This window comes from Gymnogyps californianus, chromosome 9 (genome assembly GCF_018139145.2).
Source record: "Gymnogyps californianus isolate 813 chromosome 9, ASM1813914v2, whole genome shotgun sequence".
NCBI classification, from domain to species: Eukaryota; Metazoa; Chordata; class Aves; order Accipitriformes; family Cathartidae; genus Gymnogyps; species Gymnogyps californianus.
The window spans coordinates 6,719,922-6,745,841 of NC_059479.1; the positions used below are offsets into that span (position 1 = coordinate 6,719,922).

The following is a 25,920-nucleotide window of genomic DNA, read 5'->3' on the forward strand; positions in this document are numbered from 1 at the left end:
CTTCATAAAAAGTGTAGCTTTTTGAAAGAGAGACAATTAGAAGTTACAGTAGTCGGAGAAGTTCCTGATACAATTAAAACCAAATACATATAAATCCTATTCTAGGTCAGGCACTTCTCATATTGCCTTTACACCCATGACGCATCTTTATCAGATTCTCTTCAATAGACCATTTAGAGCTAAGGAGCTTTAGGAACTGCGTACTCATGATAACCACTCTTCTGAGATAAGCCTACTGTGCTGCAACTTGCCAGAGCTGTACAAAAGATTAGTTGCACCCTTTGGTAAAATGTTTTGTATATTGTTCATGGGTTTGAATACCACAGCTCTAAAAACTGATTATCAGTTATTTTAATACTGAAATACCTTGTGGGTATTACCTTCTGTAATGACACTTCAGCAGGGAGATGAGCTCTTTGTCAAATCCTCCATATGATTCTTTTGTAGCAAACAAGATCCTCTAGAGATCTGTATTAGTGGCCAAACATGGAAGTACGGTACAACAAGAAATCATTGAGTCATGCAGCTGCATGATTTTAAAAACACTGATTTAACAGTTGGTGGATACCAGGTCCTTTTCAAAGTCATTTTCAGTGGCTTGTCGTCTTCCTTTCTTTTGTAGAAGAGACAGTTGATTTGAGGGTCAGGATATGTCCATAGTGATAATGCACAGCTTTTTTAAAACAGAAGACAGGTACAGTGGGAATGATCAGACAAACTTAATAACAAGTATGAGGGTTTTTATGTCTCTCTGTTTACAGTTTTCTACTACAGTGTTGTGAAGTAGATGTTAAATGAGGGTGTGTAGCAGTTAAACATATTAATACAACTGAACGATGGAATTAAATTTTTATATCCAAGATGTAGTACATGCAGTTTACTGAGAGAAGTGAAGAAGATTCCAGAAAAATATTTACCCTTGTAATGCAGTACCTAAACTATTAAACACTTACGACAAATCAAAGTCAAGTCAGGTGTCTTTAATAATTGTACAGGGAAAATGGAGATTTTAAAATTCACGCAGAAATATTGGCCTTTCATGTTATCATCTAAACTGATCATGCTATGATCAATATAACATTAAGCAGCATTCTGTCTTCTGTGATAGGGTGGACTGAAAAACAGCAAGCATGAATGCACACTGTCCTCGCAGGAATATATTCATGAATTGCGATCTGGAATTTCAGAGGAAAAGCTTCTTAATTGTCTAGAGTCTTTGAGAGTGTCTCTAACTAGCAATCCAGTCAGGTAAGTAATAATTTCTGCTGTAGGTTTCATCATGCTGTTTTTGCTTAGCAATAAAGAATTGTGGGGTTTTTTTTTTTGAAACCAGAGTAATTATGCTAATACTTGTTGGCACGAGAAAGTAGTTCTCAGCACACCAGAAAAGGATAAGTGAAATGTTTGCAACTGTCTGCAATATCTTCTCACCTTTCACAGCGGTTCTCAACAACTTCTGGTTGTTAGAACTAAGCATTTGTCTTAATAGTTATCAGGTCTTCCTGGGAAGTGAGACTTAAAGCCGCGTCTCTGAGATGTACAAGCAGTATTGGAGACATAGCTTTGCAAGTTTTATATTTGATTAAGAAATAATTAAAAGCATTTTTCTCCCTTTTTCCAGCTGGGTTAACAATTTTGGACATGAAGGTCTTGGACTTCTGTTGGATGTATTGGAAAAGCTTCTGGACAAGAAACAGTAAGGACTCGGATCTTTCGAAGAAGGGAGGGGTGAGGGAGCTTGTGAAGATTCTTTGTACTTAATGTTATTTTCCTCCTCCCTTTCAAGGCAAGAAAGTATTGATAAGAAGAATCAACATAAACTTATCCAGTGCCTCAAAGCATTTATGAACAATAAGGTAAGACATATTTTAAATTCAGATACTTCTAGCATGATTGGTTTTTGTTGACTTCAAGATCTATGTAGCATGTTGAATCTCAGAAAAGGAAGGAAAGCCTGTATATCCAGTGTCAGCTGACTCTCTGGAAATGTAGGTCGTAAACTTAGTGTAAGTTTTTGTTGAGAGTCTTGTTCGTAAACCTTCTGAATATGCATTTTTGTCTTAGTTTTGTTAAATATTGATTTTTGGAAGTAAAATGTTTGGCAAACAGAGGATGGTAGGATGGATTTAAGATAAGTGAATTAGGAAATTAATTGCTTGTGAAATTGAAAGGAAAATATTTCTTTCTAAATTCTGATTTCAATACATGATGTTTTTGTTAATATAACGTACTTTTCAGCTGATTTTAAATTGAGTATGATTTAGTATTTTTTTAGCTACAGTTTTTAAGTTGGTAGGTAGTGGATAAAGGATAAAACTTTGGTCTAGTTTAAGTTGTATTACCTTGTTTCTAACATGGGTTACTCAATGTTCACAAAGCATGAGTACTGCTTCTAGAAGTTGATGTGTTAAACTTGTAATTTTGCTTTATTCATAGCAAAATCTTAAGTGTTGTTATAATGATTTATTCCCCCCCACCCATAACAAATATAACTGTGCATTACAGTTACTTTTAACTACTGTTACTCAGTTTAGTAGAATCTCACAGAATAGCCTGTCAGATGAAGTGGGAAAAGTAAACTTAAATGGTCACATGCTTCCCCCTTGCTATTCCTACGCTTATATTGTAACTTCAGACAATTAGATATCTGATTTACCAACTATCCTGTAGTTAATGAAAATGAAAAAGAAAAATAATGCTACTTTTAAATAAATGCCAATGTGTAAGTTTTTTTGATTTAGCTGTACAGAGAGTGAAATAGGATATACGATACATAAAAGATGATCGTTTCAAAAAAGAATTTCAACCTGTATCGGTCATTGTGTGGAAAATATTATTTCGACTTGCCGGGAGCTGTTACAGTTACAGGAAAAAAAAAGAACAAATTTTTCGTACTGTTCAGGTGTTTCAGATACAGATAGAAAATAAAAACTGGTTTGTCTTTTGGTGGATACCTGATTTTACAAGACACAGTATCTTCCTTAGGAGCTGACTCACTTTCTTTCTTAGGAGAAAGCCTCAAATGTAAGATCAGGAAGACTGACTTGCGTCCCCAAGCGGTAATAGCCAGAAGGTTTCAGTAGAGTGTTGCCAAACTTCATATGGGAGGGAGGGGGTGTGAGGATTCCTAAGGATCTGAAGCCCAAAGATGATGATGAGTATTTGAGGTAATTACAGTCTTTTCACTGTAAGCTTTTTGTTTCTTTAAGTATGGATTGCAAAGGATTCTAGGAGATGAAAGAAGTCTCTTGCTGTTATCAAGAGCAATTGATCCAAAGCAACCACACATGATGACCGAAACAGTGAAAATACTTTCTGCTATCTGCATTGTTGGAGAGGAAAATATGTAAGTAAGATATTGAAACAAATTTTTTTTTTTTGAATGCTCATGAGTTGTCAGTTTGGACACAGGTGAGAAAACTTGTCAGTGAAACAAATGTAACCTGTTAAGTCTTTACTTTCTTAATGTAGTTTAAATGAAAAGAGACTTTCACCTGTTCTGATGCATTAATCCAATATTAAATCAGACAAAAGCAAGTGAGCAGAGATCTACAAACTGTGGCTTAAGTGGAAGGTCTTAAAGGACTATGATTGCTTGCTATAGAGAAGAGAAGACTTCATGAGCCATAACCATTCATAAATGGCTGCTGAAAAAAGAATATATAAGTTATTTCATATATCCCTAATGGATATGGTCAGGAATTGTGAACTTTTAATTGCCAAAAGAAAAGCTGTCAGATTTAAAGACAATTTAGAACAATGTGTGTTAGCATGGGGCACTACTGAGCCTGTTATTGTGGGGAGGATTGAGATTGGGACATCTCCCCTGAGGAGGGGGGATGAACTTATTATATTTGAAAATTACTGATTTGACACCACATGTTAAGATGTTTCATTAGTTTGGAAGATAATATTAATAATAAAGAAATAAATATAGATTTTATTAAAATATCACCTCTACCTAAACATAACAAACTTGACAGGGGCAAAAAGTTTACATTTATAGCTGAAGTTTTGATTAGTTCAAGTTATGAAGTTATGTAGCACATGTCCATGAGCTTTTTAAAACAAAGACAATCAGTTGGCATACATTTACTTTGAATTATTGAGTGTCTTAGTTTACTGAAGGTTAAAAATGGCAAACTCCATGTCCTGTATGCAATAAATAGATAAAAACATTTTGATTTCTGAAAAGACAATTTATTAGAATTCCCAGATGTCAAACATGTCAGCTAGTACCTGGTGCACAGTCTTGCAAAGGTAGTGATTTTTTTCTCATTCATTGTTTCTTAGCTGAATCTCACAATAATTTAGAGATTTATTGGCATTTTTTTAAATTCAACATTAATCTTGTAGATATTTTAACACTTGGTTCTTGGTTTACTTTCAACTTTATATAGATAAGCATAGATAAATGCATTCAGATTCTCTGTCAGTGCACTGAAGTCTTGAGTTGTGTAAGGAGTGGGCTAAGCATCTTTAAAATGAGAAAGTTGACTGTGGTACGCTTTTTGACAGTTTATCTTTCTCTTAGTCTGGACAAGCTTTTAGGTGCTATAACAACTGCTGCTGAAAGGCACAACAGGGAACGTTTTTCTCAGATTGTTGAAGGATTGGAAAACCATGAATTCTTACAACTGCAGGTGGGTTTACTTTTTTATATGCTTACTGATACTTCAGCAATAATCTAAAATACTAGAAGATGGTGTATTATTTTACGATCTTTAAATTATTTACCAGTAAAATCTTTTAGTGCTATTACTCCAGTGTTCAGTAAAAAAGGAAAAATAAAGAGAAATGGCCTGCTGATACTAAATTTTCTAATTGTTAACGGTGTGAAACCAAGAAACTCACTGCCTTGTCCCAAAAATAGGATTAAAAAGTCTTGACCTTAATAAAAAGAGAGTAATTAGTGATATTCCTTTTCTTGGATGCCAGATGTAATGTTCAGGTAATAAGTTTGTGAAAGCATTTTATTATCTCTGTCACTGCTTAATCTTCTTGACTGGGAATTTTGTGTGGTTTAATGGACCAATAAAAATCCAGCTCTCGGTCTGTTCTCTGAAATGTTTTAGTTACTGTTACTGGAGCCCTGAGGAAGTTGGAGTTTAAGGAGTTGGAGGCAGTGCTCCCTGTATACCTTTTGGGTTTAGGGAAGAACTATGAAGAAGTACTCCTAAGTTGCATTGCTTGTTTAAACACCCCCTTTCCCCACAGTCTTGCCCCACCCAAAGTAAACAAACTCCTGTACTTATGGCTTTGAAATGATTCCATCAAAGTAATATATTTGTAAAAAGACAGAACAAGTTTGCATTGTGCTCTTGAAGTGAGTATTTGAGTTTAATTTAGAACCACAACTGGAATGTCTTAACTAAGCACATACTTCAGGTATCTTACTGTTTGAAGTACCTGTGGCAGGAACGTCCTTCCAGCATTGTTCACCTTTTTGTAGTATTACTGAATGAAGAAATAGCTAAGCATAGAACTTCTTAAAATAGTTGAGTATTTTGAAGGGGTGTTTTTGTACTGAAATTTCTAGGAACTGTAGTCAAAAGTTTTATTTGGCTATGAAGGATTTTGGTAACTTGTTATCATTCTCCCTGGTAATGACAACTTAAGTTAAATCCTAGTCTATTTCTGGTAAATTGAATGGTTGACCTTTTTTTGAAAAATTAATGACACAAGGACAGTGATAATTCATTAATCATTTAGAAATATGAGAAGTAAATTGAGTGGGAGTAAAACTGCTAGTTTTAGATATTTAAAGCTCAGTGTCATCCAACATAGCCGTCCTCTTAACACAGCCATCCTCTTACATTAAACAGAATAAGCCACACTCAAAACTGATCAGTGTCAAGTATATTTTTTATAGCTTTCACCTTCAGTATACTGGCTTTATAGTCAGCTGAGGATAGACGCATAGCTTAATGTAACTGTCTTGGTGCAGGGAGTGCTTAGATTTCATAGAAGGTCATGTATTGAAAAGAATTACTTCAGGAACTACAGTGCTATTGCCCTGTGGGTAGAGTGTAGTAATTTACTTTTTATGCTAACCTGTCCTTTGAGTCCTTCTGTTATAAAATGTAACGCTGTTTCCTTAGGATAGGCACGCAGATTTCTTCCATTGCTAAGAAATCTGTAAGATATACATGCAGCTGTGTTACTACTGCTGGGACTTTTGGCAGCAGTGTATGCAGCCTCTTAAATGTTCAGATATATAATAACTATGATAGATGTGGATGGGGTGTGTCCATTTTTGGCAGGGTACCTTTTGCGATTAGTAGTGTGCAGCAGGGTATCACTGCTACTTTTGTCAACAAGAACTGTGCATTCCGTGGTGTGTGTTTGAAAACTGCCCTTCATCAGCCACTGGCGCATCTCTGGGGATAATCTAGTGAGTTTTTTAAATTATTTTTATAAAATAAACCGTCTTCTGTGCCAGTGATCTTTACTGAGTCATGTCCTGTGTCACATATTCATTGCTGCTTATGTGTCAGTGGATGGAGTTTTTTATTCTCTGCGTACACCTGAATAGCCCAAGAGTTTTGGTTGCTATTAGAATGCAAGCTTTTTTAATTGCTTTTTTTGGTAACTGCAAGTGTTTGCATAGAGACCAAGTGGCTGAAGATCCTACTAAAGGATGACTTTGACTTATTTCCTTCTCATAATACAGTATTTATAGTCAAATTTTGTATTGCTAAGGTACCATGGCTGAAAGATACAGAAAAGTAGAATGCAAGCAGGGCAGGTATACCTGCATGGAAGGGATACCTTTTTCCATTATTAGATCATATATATGTCAGCTATAGGTGTCTTAACTCTATGTTTACCATCAGTAGTTCTTGTTTCAGAGCCGATAAGTTTATGATGTTCAATAAGTTTCTGTAAATGACATTCTAATCTTAATAATGCTATCACAAAAGAATTAATTTTGAAGTTGTCTCCTACTTTATGACCTTGTTGATTTAAAACAAACAAAAAGAACCACACAGCTTTCCCGCCCTCCCCTCCCCAAAACCTCACTTACACGTCAGTAAAGGTACAATTGCAAGACTCATTAACCTGTTTCTCACAAAACCATTCTTTATTTGTAATGTATTAGCACAAGCCATTAAGCCAGAATCTCTTCTGGCAAAAGCAATCATAGCAGATGGCACCTCTTCTCTCTATTAATTTCAGATTGGACATGTACTTTGGCTTGTTAAGTCATGTCATAGTAGTAAAATAACAAGAATCGTTCAAGCGAGCATGATGATACTACATTATCTGAAGATGCAGCTATATAAAGGGAGTGCCTTTGAAAGAGTGTTTTAATAGAAATTGAAGACTCCATAAGGTGTCCCATTCAAACTAAATAGTGAATGTAATTAAAACAGGAAGGGTGCTTTTATCTGACTTTCTTTCTCTGCAGCTATTGATTTTAATTTATTTAATTTTTCTACTCTAATGCTACTTCTATTTGTGGTTAACATCTTTTACCAAACTTGGTATTTCCCTGGAGTCCCATTTTAGTCTTTTAACGTGTATCAGCACTTTTGGCATTATGCTATTGTCTGCCTCTTTTAAAGTAAATCAATTAAAGTGCACAGCTGTTCAATTAAAGCATTAGTCAGTATCCTGAGACTTCAGGTATTTTGCAAAAGTGCTGTGCAGGAGTAGAAAAGACACCTGGTGATGTGAATTATTTTGTGTATGGGTGTTTTTGTTTTTGTTTTTTTGGTTTTGTTTAATTTTTCAGTTACTGTAAAAACAGGTTGTTTTCAAATTGGCGAATACTGAGGAGAAAGAGAAGGAGTTGCAGTGTGGAACTGTAGTGTGGGAATAACTTTCTGAACTAAAGTATGATCCTTTATGTGATACAATTTTGACATAGCAGAAGCACTCACAATATGAAAACAGAAGAGTATTTGATGTTGCTTAAATTAGCCAAAGTCAAGTGTTGCACGTGTGCCGCATAATAAATAATATCCTTCTCTTGACATTTGGTTTTATAATTAAACTGAAATAGTCAAAGACAGTATTTATTTTCATTCCATACATACTAAAAGTTTTTGCCTATATTTTCAATAACAGGTAGCATGTATGCAGCTCATCAATGCCCTTGTTACATCTCCAGAAGATCTTGATTTCAGGATACACTTGAGAAATGAGTTTTTACGTTGTGGCCTGAAGAAAATACTGCCTGTAAGTCATTTATGTGTAGGAATTGCTCACAGTCAACTGTTTGTGATTGTTGAAGATAACCAAATTGTTTTACTGGGAATAGCAGATGTGAAAGATTGGGGGTGGGGAACGTCAGACCTGGAAAGGACTATGAATCCAAATCTGCTTTCATTCTGCATAGTTGCAAATTTAGGCTCTCGTTAGCTATGTAAACCAGAATGGTAGTTGAAACAAGTCAATGTGTTAGGAATTAAATTAGGGTAGTCAAATTTAGCATAATGAGCTCAAAGCACATGCAGCGAATGTGAGTCTGGCTGTGGAACCAATCTTGGATTAACTTTCTTTGTGTATGCTGGTCCTGTTGTTTTCTGTGAAATCTGTTTTTCTTTAATCTGCTTTCTGAAAATGCATTTGGAGTTTTTAAGGAAAAATCAAGTCGTCTCATTCTCTTTGAGACTGCATGTCTTCATGCAGCTGCACAGAAGTATGCCTTTATGGGTAGTTGTGTATGAATATTTGTGACTTAGGGGTAAATTTATAGCTCTTAACCAAGGAACCATTCTGATGCTTACATCAAGAATATGTCTAATAAACTACTCAGCAGTTTCTCACAAAAGATGAGAGAAAGAGTACCTGCTTATATTTGTCTGAAACAGAATTTATACTGCTATAACTTTTAAGATACAGTGTTTTGAATCATCAACATTTGTCAGGAATAAAAACCTTCAGCTTTTAGCACATTAAGCTTTGAAACTGTTACTGATGTGTGTATGTTAATTTTTCTTAGGGTATAAATTTAGGTTTTATATCATGTAGATACATTAATGTGATCTGCTGTCTTTATTTGCTGTAGAACATCTGAAAGCCTGAAGAACTCTTAGGGTTTTTTAATCTACTGAAAGTTAGTTTACACAATCAATAAATGCTTAAAAACCTTAAGAATTGGGGGTGGGTTAGGTGGCAAATAAACTGTATGGTAATAAATCATGATAGAAAACTTAGAGTGTACTGACATACAGATATATGAGTTTAAAAGCAATTAATATTTAGTGATAACAATCTTTTCTAAAAAGCTATTGTGTTGAAATTCTGTCTCTACTAAGGTTAATTAATATTTCATGTAAGCTGTAATATCAACTAAAATAGTTGATACCATCTTGCTGTTTGTTTGTTTGTAAGGTATTAATTACAACATACACATTGAGCTCAGATCATTAATTCTGCAGGGAATGTATGTCCAAGGTAGAGGAGGTTTTTTTGCATTAGAAAGCAACTTTCTTAATGATAAAGCATCTTAAGTAGATTTCATGCTCATACCTGTGCTTGGGTATAAATTTTCAAGAAACTTATAAATGAGAGTTTCTTGAACAAAAAACAGTCAGGAGGAGGACCTCTTAATCTGTCCAGATTCACAGTAGCCTCCTCTGATTTTCAAACATTAGAATTGGTATGAGTTTCTACTTTTTTAGGGAACATCCACGGTTGCCATTCAGTTTGTGTATATCCAGTTAGGACAATTCCAGGCCAATTTTCATTTAAAGCAGGGAGTGCATTCACACTAATGGCTTTTGAACTAGTTTCCTTTTTTGTGATTTGCCTAGTAGGAAGCTTAACTTGGTTCTTAAGTCTATTAGAGAAATTGCTTGTATTTCTTACACGAAAAACAAATTTTTCCCTGCTTCAAGTACTAATTTTTGCTTTGGTTTTTTACTTCTCTTGTATTTCTCAATGTACTATGGTTGTTTTTATGCTATGATCTAGATTAACTTAATAACAGAAGTTGTAAGCATATCTTGTTTACACTTCTTTAGGCTTCTTAAGTTCACTTTCATTAATGTTTTGAAATATCCTTATGCTATTTTTTTAAAGAAACTCTGACATTAACAAGCATAAACTGCTGACTATGTCCCATTAAGAGAACTCAGCTCAATTAGAAGGCTTCATATTTGTTCTGCAGCCCATACCTGCTATATTCACTGATATTTTGCCTTAATTTTTCTCAACTGTGCAATTATAATAAAAAACCCCAGGCACTGAGTTACAGCTTACTCCTGTTCCAAAGGTTAATGTCTTATATTTTGTCATTATATAATCTTTGAAGGGGGGGAATTCTTGCTTTAAGAAAGGGAAAATTAAGATATACTATGCCTTGAAAAATAGGGCTTGAAAGATAAGGAAAATGAAGAGCTTGATATTCAGCTGAAAGTGTTTGATGAGAACAAAGAAGAAGACTTAATTGAACTGTCACATCGTCTCAATGATATCAGAGCTGAAATGGAATATCCTTTATAGAAATGGTGTTATAACTTGTTGCATCGTTTAATAACTTTATTGAATGTAAGTTAGAATGCTCTACGTGCAGTTTATTTGTCACAGTTGCCTATCTTGTCAGGGACTTTCTCAGGCAGATTTCTTTCTGCTTGTTTTTTTTTTTTTAAACTTAGAATATTAGTACTTAAATTTGCCTGTCAAATGTAAGTCATTGGGAACTGAATTAATTTGTCATAAATAACATTTACTAAACTAAACTCTGGCTTGTAAGAGACATGAAGATATAAAATTACACCCATAGAAGATTATGCGTTTTGATAACTAAGTTGGAACAACATTTCTAGTAGGTTCTGAAGCACTTAAGATGTATGCCTTCTCTAGTTGTGAAGCAGCAGTAAATTTAAAGTTACGTAAGTTCAGAATGGTTGCTTGCGGTTTTTAAAAGAGTAGCAGCTGGTACTTAAGAAGCAGAGGAAGGTAGATGCAACCAATGAGAGGAATATAAAATCACTAACAGGTAATGTTGCTGCATTACAGAACAGGTAATTACAGGTCATTTTCTTCTTTAAGAAATTAAAATGATTGACTAGTGTGTATTTGCCAGTAGCCTGGCTTACTTCAGAATGAAAACGAAAGCTTTGTGTGAAATATGTTTACAGATTCTATGTTAATAAGTATGTAGTATAATTTTTCTAAGCAGTAATGAAACATGTCTTAATTGTTAAACGGGCAGTTTCTGTGGATAATCTTAGTGGATTTTTAGTATCCTTTAGTAAAAGGATATTTACTAATAAGGATAGTAGTTCAGAGTGTTGAAAGGTTTTACTTGAACAATATGAACGACGTCTAGGGAACTGGGGGTGGGGTGGGTGTTGTATTGGGGGGGTTGGTGGGGGGTTTTTTGTGTTGTTTGTTTGGGTGTGGGATGTGGAGTGTTTTTGGTTTGTGTGGGTTTTTTGTTTTTTTTTTCTTAAAGTCCTTGTATTTCCTTAACAATGTTTGCACTGATGTGAATGAAGTATTTCATCTGCTGTATAATATGTTGAAAGATACTTCTTCCGAAAATTACTTCTTGTCAATACTCCAACATTTCCTTCTCATCAGGAGTGATTACTACGTCCGGTAAGTGTCAGCTGCCAGGTTTGATTTTTTTGGAGGAGATAGGGGGAAGAATAGAAATCAAGACCCTGGTAAACTGAGTAGCTCATAATCACGCATGAATAGTTGCTCTGTAACTGCTGTGTTATTTGTCTTTCTACTCAGTGTTAATATTGAAAAGATCTTGTTAAATACAATAATGCTTATTTCAAAGACTTGAACCTTATTCTAACACCCTCATCCCAAAATCTCTTTACTCGTGGAACACTTTTTCCTTTATGCAAGTTTGATAGCTTCATGACTTTAAAGAACTTGAAAGTTAGTTGTATAACTAATAATTGAAAATACTTCTACAGTGCCTTGTACCTTGTCTTTTCAGTGTAAGCCTCTCTTATGTACACCTCATAGTGTCTTAGCAGTGTCAAAGTACCACATACAGAATCTCATTTTAAGAAGTAATTGTTTTGTTGTAAAGGGATTATAGAAACAGTTGATATGCAAGACGATAAAATTAAGAAGTAAAATATAACCTGAGACATCTTCAATTTTTATAATTTTTTTTAATTTGAAAGGTTGGAATATCATCAGTTTAGGTTTTAGGGTTTCCTACTTTGAGAGCTCAATGGTATGTGAAATTGAGATGTGATACCTTGCACTGGTAAGAACTAATAATTTTGAGCACAGAATCCCCTAATCTTAGAGGTTCCTGATGTTGTTGTGTAGAGATGTATATCAAGCAATTAAGTTAATAATTAACTCATTTTCTGAGTAATTGAATACTGGTACTGTTGCCAGTGATGGAATTCACTGTGTTGAGAATGTGCTAAATAATTCTTGCAGCATATATTGACAAGAATAAAGATGTTTGTTTTATTGATTATAGTCTGGCAAAGGATAAATGAAAAGTCCACAATATTTTGTGGAGTCTTGAACTTCTTCAGATATCCTTCTGAGAAACTGACAACAGTGCTTTATTAGCCAGAGTACAAATGAGTCCTTTAACTTGATCCTTTTACTGGCAATTGTGTAATTCATATATTAGGAGTTACAGTTGCCCATTTTTTCCCCCCTCCATGTTGCATAAATGTTTGTTCATGTTCTTATTATCTTCTAAAATGTGTTCTTTGTTAGACCTCAATATTACAAGATAATAGAAGAATGCGTATCACAGATAGTATTGCACTGCAGTGGCATGGACCCGGATTTTAAATGTAGAGGAAGACTGGACGTCGATTTTACTCATCTTATTGGTTTGTATACTATAAGCAATTTTACCGTGTTTTACTGAAGGTGCATGTTTTTCTTTGTATTCTTCTGTCTAGACTTAAATTGACTCTGTGAATTTTTTCAGTTTTCTGGAAATAGGTGTCCTTGTGGAGAAGGTCAGATCAAACTCTGCAGCCTTTAATAAAATGACTCTGAAGTTTTCTTCTCCAAATTTGTCTTGACTTATATCTGAATACGAGAGTCTTAAGGAAAAAAAAATCTCTTGTTCATAAATTCTATGAATTTCAGGTTACAAATATTAAAATTTACGTTAGCATTAATTGTTAGTGGATTTATAATTGTAATATGGTTCATTCTAAGAATATTTTCTGTAATATTTTCCAAGTATTTGAGTTTACCTTAAACTAACCAGTTAAAGCATTGAGGGACTGTGGATGTTCATGTCATGTGGGAAAGAAGCAGCTGAATAAATACTATATGATTTACATGACAGTTATCAGCATTTAGAAGTGTCGCTTTAATGCTTTTCTTGAGATTGGTGGGGTAGACTGTATTCTTGAAATACAAGGGCATCTCTGGAGTAAATATTTCATAGGGGAAAGTAATTGCTCTTGGAGAACACATTCATTTGGGAAAATGTTTTTTTTGGTGATGTGACAAAAGGAGCAAAGAAAGGATGTTGTACAGGCTGAATTTGAGGGGGGGGAGGAAATTGCTTTCTAAAAGGTATCCTGCATATCTAAGAAGTATTTCTGCATTTTCTATTCACTTATAACTCTAGGAATGTGATCACTTGATCTTACCTCACCTTGCGTTCTGTTTCCATTGACCTACTAGTTTTAGGGATAACTGGTTTGTCTCTCCATGCCAGTTTCTACCTATAATATGTAGTTACTTGTGTTTACCTCACTTACAAAATGCTTAAAGTTTTACACTGCATGAAAAGTCAGTAGAAGTGCTTTTTACCATTGTTGAGTGAAGAAATCTGTGCTTCACAGTCTGTCCAAATTCTCCTTGCCTACAAAATAATTTTACTGAAATAAGGAAATGCTTGATTTTGGATTCCTAATCTGGAAAGGAGGCTTTCTGATTTGAAACCTCAGAAGCAACTATTACTTCATACTAGTGTAAAAATCTTTTTTTCATCTCTTATTTAGTAGTAGATTCATATAAAAGAGAAGGGCATGCAAACTCAGATCTGTCAGAGACAGAGCAACTATGATGATGATCTTTAAGGTCCCTTCCAGCCCAAACCATTCTATGATTCTGTCTTCCTCGGTCATGTGTCCTCATTGCTTTTTTTATATTTACAGATTTTGCTCACCAAAATAATTCACCAAATGTTTGGTCAGAGCAACCTAATAATTCATTGTCTTTTTTGTCTGTTGCTTTTGTGTCATGGGGTCATAGAGTAATTATGGTTGGAAGGCACCTCAGAGCTGTGATACGTTTAACCTGACTTCTGTGTGGTATTTTATTTAAATTCTAGATGCATGTGTGGACAAAGCTAAAGTAGAAGAGAGTGAAAAGAAGGCGGCAGAGTTTTCCAGAAAGGTAAGTCCTAATCATCACTCTCTTTAAGGTACGGAACAGAAGCCTGACAGGAACACCGTAGGCTTGTTTCACAGTAGAAACTTAGTGGAAGCTGGGAAATACTGTATCTCACAGGCAGGATGTTCTTTTACAGTTAATAGCTCTGTGGGTTTTGGGTTTTTCTGTGTGTGTGTATGTGTGTGTGCAAGGCTCAGATTCCAGCTTACTCTGAATTCAAAAGCGGATGAGGAGTATTAGCTGTACATATCTTCAGTTGTATTCCTCTGCTGTAGATCACTGATGGGAAAAATTCCACTTGTTGCTATTTTGTCCTGAAATACTTAGTCATAGTTAAATACCTAAAGTGCAGGTATATGCTTAAAAAAAAAAATAAAATAAATAAATTGAGGGGAAAGTGTTCATAACTCTTCATCTAGCTTTGTTTTAGAACCTGAAGAAACTTATTGAAAAGCAGTGTCATTCAATGTTTGAAAAAGCATCAACGCTTTAGGCACAGAGATGCTAACGTTAAAATACTGCTTTATTTCCTTATAATGCCCATGGTAAATCAGTACATTATGAGGGAGAGTAATTTATTTCCTTATGATTCACATTTAGGAATCTTATAGTGCATTTTGGAACCTGTTTTGCTAACAGATATATTCTTCTGGTCCAGTTCTCTTTTATTAGGAGCTTGATAACTAAGTCCTATTTTGGTGATGGACAATTTTCACGTATTACTAGATACAGGAGAGGTTAGACATTTAAAATTATTTCTATGGGAAGAATTCCAGCTAAGTATATTTCTTGTAAAAAAATTTTTTGGGGGTTGTTTCTAAAGAAATTGATGCTTATCCTTCTACTTTATCACTATTGGTGTTTGTGCTGGAAGTATCTTGCTACAACATGTTTTCTCAACTTACTTAAATTCCTGTTTCCTAGATTATGTTAATGGATAATTTGTTAATCTCAGCTCATCACATCCTGTCTAAGGATATGAAATGCTGAAAGTACTGTATTAGCTGAAATAGTACTGAAGTTCATATACCATGTTGTATATTAAAAGCATTCAAAATTTTGATGTTTGGTCTGGTCTAAGAAGCCTTTTGCAGGCCAAAAGGCAGTATATGTTCTTGAACGCGATGATTACAAATTTCAAATGAAGAGTTGAATGAAGTCATTAGCTTTTTCCTCCTCAATGTTAAATGTGGATGCATTTTTAATAGGAGCTGTGGTGTCTGAGCTTTATAGAAAGCAAATTGCTGTGATGCTTTCCTGGCAGAGTTACTTATCATAATGTACTTCGTTAGTGGCAGTCAACACATGTTCTTCCTAGTGATAAGTTGCTTTGTCCTGTGGAAGAATGAATTACACAAGCTTTTAAAGATGCTAATAATCTCTTAAGCCTAGCAAACAGTAGCAGGATGAAAATACCCAGCAAATTTCTCACAATCATGGTGTAAACTGGACTTCCGTTTTATATGGGGACATCAAAACTAAAGGGAGCACTGATTTATTTGGATACCTCCTTTCTTATGTTACTTTATGGATGATACTGCTGAAGCTGCACACGTCTCTCTTCAGATTTAAGCTCGCTGCATGGCATGTATACTCGAGTTTACTTTGAGAAGTCTAAAATGTTCGGGGGGGGGGGGAACCTGTTGAACTTCTAGGTGTACTAAGTAGCTGGATCTGAGTGGTTCTATGTCCTGACTTTTTGATGGAAGAAATTATGTGGTACTAGAAGAACACATACTGGAATAGTTGTAAATACTGTTCAAAGAATGCCTGAAAGTATATCTACTGTGGACATAAATGGACAAACACTTCTGTGTTGGTTAATCATTACAGTTTGATGAAGAGTTCACAGCTCGACAAGAGGCACAAGCAGAGCTTCAGAAACGAGAAGAGAAAATCAAAGAACTTGAAACAGAAATCAAACAGCTACGAACCCCGGTAATAAAACTAAATCACAGTAATTTCCACAGTTGAAATTTTTTTTTTTTTTTTTTTTTAAATTGAAAAGAAATTACCCAGGAGTGTATTGTCTCTATGGAGGTTTAAAATGTATGTTATAGTTGTATTGATTTGTTTTTAAGCCAGCATAAACTACTAAGGATAGTTAATGGAGGTAACATTTTTTCAAATAGGAGTATATTCAACATCTGTCACAGATGTTTGCTTTATTGAGGAAAAAATTTTGTTATGCTATGAAAAGTTTGTGTCCAGCCTGAGGTTTTTTTCTCCAAGTACTTGTTTATGCTTTAACATTACTACTTCTGTATGTTTTGCAGAAAGTGTTTGTTTCAGAAGGCTTTATACTTGAATTGCAAAGGTGGAAGTCATGATAGCTGTGCGTGCACAATATACATACCTTTCAGCATGTGCATGCAAGTACAATATGCATACCTTTCAGCATGTGCATGCAACTGATAATATTTTTTTTGAACTCTCGATATCAGACTGTAGCCATTTCTAAAATGAATATTACACTAGCTTTATACAGTCTCATAGGTAAATATAACAAAAAATGCAAGACCTTATGGAAGTGGAAGGTGATACTTAATTTCAGCAAAGCTGATTTTACTTGCATTCATTTCCTCATGAATTTTGCTCACAAGCACCAAAACTGTATCTCCAAGTGTTCTGTCCGGGATCACTAGTGAAGCAGAGAGGACAAGAAGTGCTGCGTGTTGAACCCTCACAATATCTCTTGGGTTTCTTTTGTTTAATGACAATGAATTGGGTTTCAGACAGGCCTTTTATACCCTTTAGGAACCAACAGTTAGTATAGTTTGATCTTTCTGCCTCAGCCTGGCTTATTTCCTAGTCCTTCAATGCAAGGTCTGCCTGGTGCCTTTTTTTTTCCTCATTGTGGATATCTTAATGCCTATAGTCGCACTTCCTATTTGGATAATAAGAGGAAGAATAGCATGTGATGTGCTATAACCTGGTTGCCATCATCCTGCTTTCAGGATGATGGTCTTTTGCTGGCAAGTTGTCTGTGCTGTAGCCTTATCAGAGCACTGGCCTTCTCGTCTTAATGTAAGCACATTACACTGCATTTAACAGTTGGATTGCTGTTCATTGTGTCCTTCACTATCAATACAAGTCATTCTTGTAACCTGTGGTGTCTTATGGTTTCTTATTCTGTTTTCACACACAGACACTTCTGTTCATACTTCATTCTTACCAATTTTAATGTTCGTTACAAATATCTACAAGACAATGTTACACTGAAATTTGACAGTCTGTTTTAATGAGTTCACCAATTGTTGCATTACAATGTGTGTAGTAGTTTGTGGGCCAAAGAAACACATGCCTTGTGCAAAGCCAAAAATTTATTTTTAGTCTAACTAATTATTAATCCTGTTATATTTATTCTAACACAGTTCAGTTTATCCAGACATTTTGGCTCATTCACAATAATGGTACAATTAAAAGTGATACACATTAAGTTTCCAGTATCTATGCCTTTTTTTCCTCTAATGTTATGCTCCCCATACCATATATTGTGGCACTTATTTTTAGACACACTCAGATTTTTCTCAGGTTGTTTTTTTTTTTTTTTTTTTTACAAACTCTTGCTTCCTTTAAACTAGAAACAGTAAATAATTGCATAGGAAAATAGTATGCAAATCAGATTAAATGAACAGCCTATATGACATAATAATTTCGTAATAAAAAAATCAGTTAAAGGACATGGAATATGAGCTTGTATGGCAGTTTGTGCATAGCTCCTGATGCTGCTTTTTAACAGATAGTCTTGAAAGACAAAAATCTGTGAAGAATTTGTACTAGGCGAGGATCATGTTATCACTACAGAAATCTCTCTGGTTTAACATGCTGCTGTTTCTCTTCGTTGTTCCTTTTACAACTTATTAGAATGGATATTGCAATTGCTCTTTCTTCCTATCACTGTAGAAACAACTGCAGACAGATTTAAAAGAAAGCATGATTGTTTTTGGTCCCCCCCGCCAAACAAGGTGTCAAGATAGTTATGAACAACTGTGGTCCCATAACCTCTTGCACTGCAATAGCTGCTTCAGTGATTTCTGTGGAAATTTTTCCACCAGCAGATTAGTGTAGTTAAGATTCAGCATGGTTATTACTATCTCTGATGCCCCAGCTTGCCAGGATATCCTGAGTGGGATAAATGTTTTGTGCATTGGTAAGAAATAAAATGCTGTTCTATTCACTTAAATGTTACTGCTACTATTAAATTTTCTTTAAAATGGAAACAATTTGTTTTTATAAAAATGCTAGGTTATTCAGTTTACTTGGCAGTTTTATGGTACATGGTATAATCTATTGTTATTGCTTCTCATTTAAATAGGGGAATGGTTGAATTTCTCACTTTCTTGAGGTACAGTTGACTACAAGGCATCCTAGTTGGTTCAACTTCATATTAAACCTCTTCCCCGCCCCAATGAAAAGAGTTCCTCTTTTATATTTCAGGGTCCAGGCCTGACAGGTCAACTGACAGAAGTAGCACCATTACCTCCAACCCTACCAAGCGAGAATGCGCCACCTCCTCCACCGCCTCCGCTACCTGGTGGAGCAATACCTCCTCCACCGCCTCCGCTACCTGGTGGAGCAGCACCTCCTCCTCCTCCGCCACCACCCCCGCTACCTGGTGGAGCAATACCTCCTCCTCCTCCGCCACCACCTCCGCTACCTGGTGGAGTAATACCTCCGCCACCACCTCCGCTACCTGGTGGAGCAATACCTCCACCGCCGCCTCCGCTGCCTGGTGGAGCAGCACCTCCTCCTCCACCTCCTCCGCTGCCTGGTGGAGCGGTGCCACCTCCACCTCCTCCGCTACCTGGTGGAGCAGTGCCACCTCCACCTCCTCCGCTACCTGGTGGAGCAGTGCCACCTCCACCTCCTCCGCTACCTGGTGGAGCAGTGCCACCTCCTCCACCACCGCCTTTTGGTGGGCCTCCAATGCCACCAGCTCTTGGAGGTGTTCCTTTTGCTCCCTTTCTGGTGATACCAGCATTACCGCATGGGATGAAGGAGAAGAAAAAGTATAAGCTGGAAGTCGCAATGAAGAGAATCAACTGGTCAAAGGTATTACAATGTTTGTTTTTATTCCCATTGATAAAAAGTGGCTTTTGAGGAAGAAGGAGGTGATGCACTAGGGTTTACATTAGATTGTTAATAGTACTCATGTTTGGGGAATTCATTCCATTCTTTATCCAAAACATTTTTGATGCAGTGGTTGTGATTCAGTTGGTATTGGTTTTCAAAGAAACCTTATGCTACAGGGTAAGCTCCAAGTGTTTAATGCTGCCAAAGGGCCATAACACCTCATATTCTGGGGATACCTGTAGCTAACAGCTCTCAAAATTTTGGCTGATTTTGTATAGAGTTAAGTTCTACATGTTTTCAGCTGTAATTGATGTTTGACTTGCCAAGTGAGCACTTCAATGGTAAAATCTCTTGTTTAAAGCAGGTTTAAGTTATCAAACAATTACAATGTTTACTTTATACATCATGTTACTACTTTTTTCAGCAAAAAGTTGAGTTAGTTGAAGTATTGCTGGGTTTTAGGACAGGGGAAATGAATCTTGAAGTAGACAATGGAGTGGAAGACTGCCATTTAGGAACTTTGACAATCTGGCAGTTGACAGAAAAAAGGATCTCAAGTCAAGGGAAAACTACAGCTGTTTGCTTAATGGAAGTAGCTGTGTCTGAGAAATGAGAAAGTATTTTGAGAAAGGAGATGTATTAAGAGGTTTTACTTGAGTCTCTAGGTATAAAATGCAGTAAAACTTGGCATGAATGGGTACATGGAATTTTGGAAGACAAGGCAAAGCAGAACTCTGATTTTAGTTTTGTCTTCTCTGGGTTAAGCAAGCTGTGGGAGCCATAAATTATGTGGTTTATGATTTTGGGTTTTTTTTCTTGCTTTTTTGAGTACAATTTGAAAGTGGATCAGGTTTTCAGAGACTGTAATTTTGCCTTTATCTTCTTGACAGAACAGCGCATGATTGCTTTGGTTATGCCTTTATGAATTTCTTTTAAAAATGAAGTATGAGTGAAACTGCTATGGTGGCGGTTCATTGGAGTTATGTTCATGAAACTTAAAAACTTGACCAGCTTAAAAAGAGAAGGGTAGGAAGGCATTGGCGAAAGTATTTTTCCTGATTAAAAGAAACAACTCTATACTTAAACTACTAAAATTTTCTGTTTAGGGGCAGATGTCTTGACATGAGGTTAAGAAATATTTTAAGATCAGTCCTCTGAATAAACACAGTAATTTACTATAAATGAAAGGATCTAATTAAGAAATGAAGCCAATTACTTTGTGTTCACATTTCTTTTGTTCTTGTGATGTTCTGGAAGTTTGAAAGGAAATTTGACTTTCATTGCCTTACCTGCCTGTCAATGATAGTTGTACTACAAAACACACTTTAACATTTTTCTTTCTCTGAGAAAGGCAGGTGTTTACCCTGTTAAGACAGTTGCAAAACTTATCAGAAGGTTCTAAGGGCAATGGTGTTATTAAACATTAGTTTTTGTTTTAAGCATTGAAGAAGTTTTTACTAGAGTGACTTTTTAGCTATCTAGTTCTGTGTAAAATTATTACTGCATTTGAATTAGCAGTATGTGTTTTAATATTAAACTTGAGTTAAAGTCATGGTTCTAGTAGAGTTGTGAAGGTGATGTTCCTCCCCTCTCCTTTACTTTACAAATGTAGTTGATACTGTATATGATAATGAATTTTTAAATGAGATTCTTGTTGACAGAACTTTGTGTTTGATGTTTGACAGATGAGTATTTCAGGAAGCTAACTTAGTTCCAATACAAAAGTCTTTTTAAAAAGTCTGTGGGTTGCTCATTGCTGAGTGAGTGATTTCTTCCCTTGGGAGCTTTCAGAACGTGTGCTAAGCTCAGTGGATTTATGTAATGACAGCAGAAGGTGGCAGTTAGGTAACTGCTCTGTCTTATTCCTCTTTTGGGCCCTGTCGTGAGGGCGGGTCTGAGAGGACATCTGTGACTCCTTTGAGGTATGCGGAGTATGATCAGTGGGTGAATGCTCACTGAATTTCATAGTTTTGCAGAGTTGCTTGTATTGTTGGTCTGTATCAAAGCAGAGTGAAAAACTGTGATGACCCAAATGAAAAGATGGGGCACCATTCTGTTAGGTGCAGCGAACATGAATTGTGGCTTTGCATTAAGTTCTGTACATATATCCAAACTATAAGGAATAGTTTTAAAGCAGTTTTCAAACATAGATAACAGCAGGCTATTTCATGTAGAAACCTGAGTTTGTGATGTCTAATGTAGCTGCAAGTTCAGAGGATGCCTGTATCTGTGCTATAATGGTACTTGTAGGTTGTTAATCTGGGATGTTTACTGGTTGTTTCAAATTAGTAATGTGCTAGGGCAGGGTTATGGCCACTGGGAGGGGCTGTGGGACTGCTCAAGGGAAACGTTTGGGCACCATTAACTTCCAATGAATGTGAGCTTCTGCACAGTCTTAATGTGGTTAAATTTAATCAAATTTCATTTTTTATAACATCTTAAAACATAAACATTCACTTGAGCAGTAAACTGCAAGCACAATCTCTGATTTGCAAGCTAACCTGTAAGAGCAGTTACTAGTTATTACTTGCCTCTCAATATAATTGGTCACTTTGTGACAAGAGAAGTGCAAGTATCCAGGTATGTGTTTGCATACGTGTTGCTTTAAAATTCCTTTTTGATCAGTATAGCCACTGTTCCTTCCATATAAAGGAAATAAATTTGAGGTTCTAGATAATTGCATCTATCATCAAGACTAAACCATCACATCTTAAAGGCAGTTTGTGGTTGGCAGGTTTTTAGTGGTATAAAACGTGATAGATGTATCAAGGTTTGCTGTAGGAAGAATACATAGATCACCAAATCATCAAGGGAAATCTAAGGAGGGCCTTTATGTATTGCATGCTATCTGGTTTGAGCTCTAGCTTGGACTTCAGTGTAGTTTGACTGGATATCTGCTACTTATTTGTTAAGGTACTAAATCTTAGTACTACCAGCTAGTGTCTGACACTTTCCTTGAAAACCATATTCTATCTCAATAGTGTGTTGGTACCAAGAACTTAGTTTCATCAACAATTTGATTTTACTAAGCTGTTAAGTGGCTACAGATGGTCATTGCTGACCATAAGTTGCAATTTAACATTGAACAACTGTTGAATGTGTAATTTAAAATGCACTCTGAAATAGTGCAGGTTTTTTTCAGGATGTTTCACAGCTGGTAAAACTGTTGGGAAATTCATATGGATGTAGATACATCCTTCTATGAAGCTGGGTGTTATCATGTCCTGGATGGAGCTGGATGCCATGGGATGCCAGATGTTGCTCCTGGCTGAAGGAGCATATCTTTTCAATATGAAGCCTCTGAAATGAATCACATCATTGCATAGCAATAACAGTCCTTTATAGAGTGTTTTCACAATATTGCTAAGACACAGGATCATATGTGCATCGAGTTCTTACATAGCTGATCTACCCTGTCAGACACAATGGAATTTCAGTTTTAAGAGTGTATGTAAAGATGGATGGTCTTAGGGCAACAGCACTGGACTGTGTTGGGAAATCATTGTAGTTTTTCCCACAGGGTTTTTCAGGTGATTCAAGGTAAGTTGCTTCATGTCATTTCTAAATATATACCACCACCACTTCAAGGAAAACCTTTCAAGAACTAGTAATGACAGAAGCTTACTGTTGGAAGAGGAACTAGACTGTCCTCTGATATTTTTGAATAAGTGGTAATTATTTGTCTTTCTAAATAAAAAGTAAGCTTAGGTTTTGTGTTCCTCTAAATTCTGAAGTACTGAATAGTGAAATGGCTCGCTCTTTGGAGTAATAAATAAGAGCAGTATCATGAATGATTAATCCCACCAACTTTGGAAGGAGGAATCTAGAAGGTTGAGAAAACCTGTGTGGAAATGCATGGCATGTCAATTTATAGGTTCTTTTACCAGAAGAATTAATGTTTATAACTTAACTTTAGTATTTTGCCACTGGATTTCAAAAATATTTGGAGATGTGGCAAAATAATCTGAAAGTGTATCTAGCAGTAGTAGTTTAAAAACAGGCTTCCAAAATATTTAAGTAGAAGGATATTCAAAATAGTCAACCATGGTTTTAATGTATTAATTTCAATAAATGTTAAAATAAATTTGAAACTCTCTTTACTTTTTCTGTCTGTAATTCTTACAAAATAATCTGCATGTAAGGATAAGTGATAACTTTCCTTCTTTATTGTGGGAGGAGGAATTAAAAGTATCTAGGGGGAAAAAGACCTTAAATCTTTGGTTTTGGTTAACACACATCAGTGTGCATTCTTAGTGCTACAGTACAGTATGACAGTGCTGGAAACTTCAGGCCCATTAGAGAATTGTAGATGAGGGTGATGTTACAAGTAACTGTAGAGAGTGCAGCAAAATTAAATTGGTGAGGGGTTTTCTTTGTTACATATAATTCTCAGTGCATTTCCAGAAAACAGAACAGTTTTTTGAGAATAAATATTAACTTTAATGCTTCTGAATTTAAAAAGAATCGTATAGTCCTGCTGTTTTCTTAAAACATCTGTACAAAATATCTTTAACCTCCTGCCAGCCACACCAATATATTATATTCTTTAGAAGAAAAAATGGACTGTTTTAAGTAGCCTAGTTGTATTATTAAAAAGAAACAAGAATGTATGAATTGTCATACTGGAAAAGATGCTCATGTATTACTTTGAGGAATATGGCATTACCCAGTGTTGGAATTCAGAGATTTGGGGTTGTTTTGCTCCTTTGAAATTCATCTAGCCATATAAAAGTCCTTTTAGTTCATGTACTCTTTTGAATCATTTGAATTATACGATTTTGTAACCTTTAAAACCCTTATATTAAAAAAAGTCACTTCCCCTCGTATGAAATGTTTATTGTCTGTTGAGGATATTTTACCATTGAATGTCCTTGTCTTCTTTCTGTTTAGAAGATTACTCTCTTCAAAGCTTCTATCATACAATTTTCTGGATTTTTTTAAAACTTTTTTTCCTCCTTTTGAAATGGAACTCTAATGTTTTAGAAATACATTTCCACCTGGGCTTTTAAGAAAATCTTTTGTGGCTATTATTTCAGTTAGCTTCTCTTATGATCTTTGACTTCCAGATTTTTGTATTAACCCCTTGTATCTGTTTGGGTACTTCCACCTGGACTTTTTTCCTTACAGAATATAGGTTTCATCACAGATTTATATTTTGCCAATTTTCTGAAGGGGGGAAGAAAATCTGTATACCTTTGACAATACCATTCTCTCTTGAAGTTGCTGCTCATCTTTGACTCGCCACTGCTTTGTCTGGTTAGAATAGTTTCTCTCCTACAATTCATTTATCTTTTTAATTTATTTAGGCATCTCACTTAAGCAGGGAAGAATTCCTGCCATACATGTAACGTGTGCTTTCTACACTCAGTTGTCCTTGTTAAGTAATACCTGATTCTAGAGTCAGTTGCACTCGTTTTATAACTGTGAAACATAATCAGACTACTATCCTGTAAACATATAGAAAAATAGACTTTTTAGTTTATAATACGTATTTGTCATTGCAGCCAATTTTGTTGTAATCAATTACGTTCATGTGTTTATAGAAATAATTTATAATCTGAACACTGTGTATGACAATGGAAAGTAACTGCAGATGGACACTTTGCTTAAGTGCTCTGGGAGTAGTGCCAAAGATCTCCTTCATACTGAAAAAGAGGAAAGTCTATTTGATCATCACTTTTAAGGCGCCATCATTTTGGGAATAAAATTCTTACTGTTTAATTTAGTGCCTATTGTTGTAACTGTCTTCACCGTTAGTGTTGGATTAAGGTAGTTTTTAAAATGTCTTACCTGCAGCTGGTGGTAAAGCAGCTACACATTAACAGATTGTTCATATGGTAAAAGGTGGAGGACCATTGTGTTGCAGTGAAATCCTAGTGAGGCTTACAAATATAGTATTGATAAATTTCCTGCATATCATCTTGAAGTTAAATAGCCCTTGAAAATTTATTGGCATTTAAACAAACTTGTAAACAAGAATTGATAAGACTTTAAAAACTGGAAGAGGAGCATATTTTCAAAATAAAATAGCTGTTCTGGATCATACATGAGGAATAAAATTGGCTTTCAGCTTCTATATTGCAGAGTACTTTCTTCTTTTAATATAGTATCAAATAAGGTACTGCAATGAAATCTGTGTTTACATTTGAAAACTGGAAACTATTTTAAAAAAAGGTGATATTAAGTATAAAATTATTTCTGATATTTAAAAAGATAATTTTTCCTACAGACTTAATATTGAGTCACTGAAAGGTCCACATTGATGTACCGTTTGCAAAAAAGGTATTCCATACTCTGGCAGTGTAAGAAAGACTATTCCTTCTACAGTTCTCAAGTAGCAGGGATGCATATCAGTGGTGAACAATTTGGGAACTGTCTAAAAAGTAATCAAGAGAAAGCTAGAACACTTTCAAACCCAGATGCTAATATGTTATCAAGCCTGTTTGGAAAACTTGTTGAATGGGAGAAATACAATAAAAATCACTGTGTAGATAGAGGGCAGTTTATCTGATTGTGTTTTGTTCAGGAAGCATC

General features: G+C 35.4%; 1 protein-coding gene across 1 annotated transcript in view; it reads left to right on the top strand.

The window, feature by feature from the left end:
* DIAPH2 (diaphanous related formin 2) overlaps positions 1-25,920 on the top strand; it is a 265,679-nt gene that overhangs the window by 32,708 nt on the left and 207,051 nt on the right. The window contains exons 6-18 of the mRNA XM_050902012.1: positions 1,109-1,248; positions 1,622-1,696; positions 1,787-1,856; positions 3,210-3,346; positions 4,535-4,643; positions 8,074-8,184; positions 10,324-10,442; positions 11,440-11,556; positions 12,664-12,782; positions 14,249-14,313; positions 16,144-16,248; positions 17,365-17,374; positions 19,016-19,365. Of these exons, the coding sequence (XP_050757969.1) occupies positions 1,109-1,248; positions 1,622-1,696; positions 1,787-1,856; positions 3,210-3,346; positions 4,535-4,643; positions 8,074-8,184; positions 10,324-10,442; positions 11,440-11,556; positions 12,664-12,782; positions 14,249-14,313; positions 16,144-16,248; positions 17,365-17,374; positions 19,016-19,365 (1,527 nt within the window). The remainder of the gene's footprint in view (positions 1-1,108; positions 1,249-1,621; positions 1,697-1,786; positions 1,857-3,209; positions 3,347-4,534; positions 4,644-8,073; positions 8,185-10,323; positions 10,443-11,439; positions 11,557-12,663; positions 12,783-14,248; positions 14,314-16,143; positions 16,249-17,364; positions 17,375-19,015; positions 19,366-25,920) is intronic.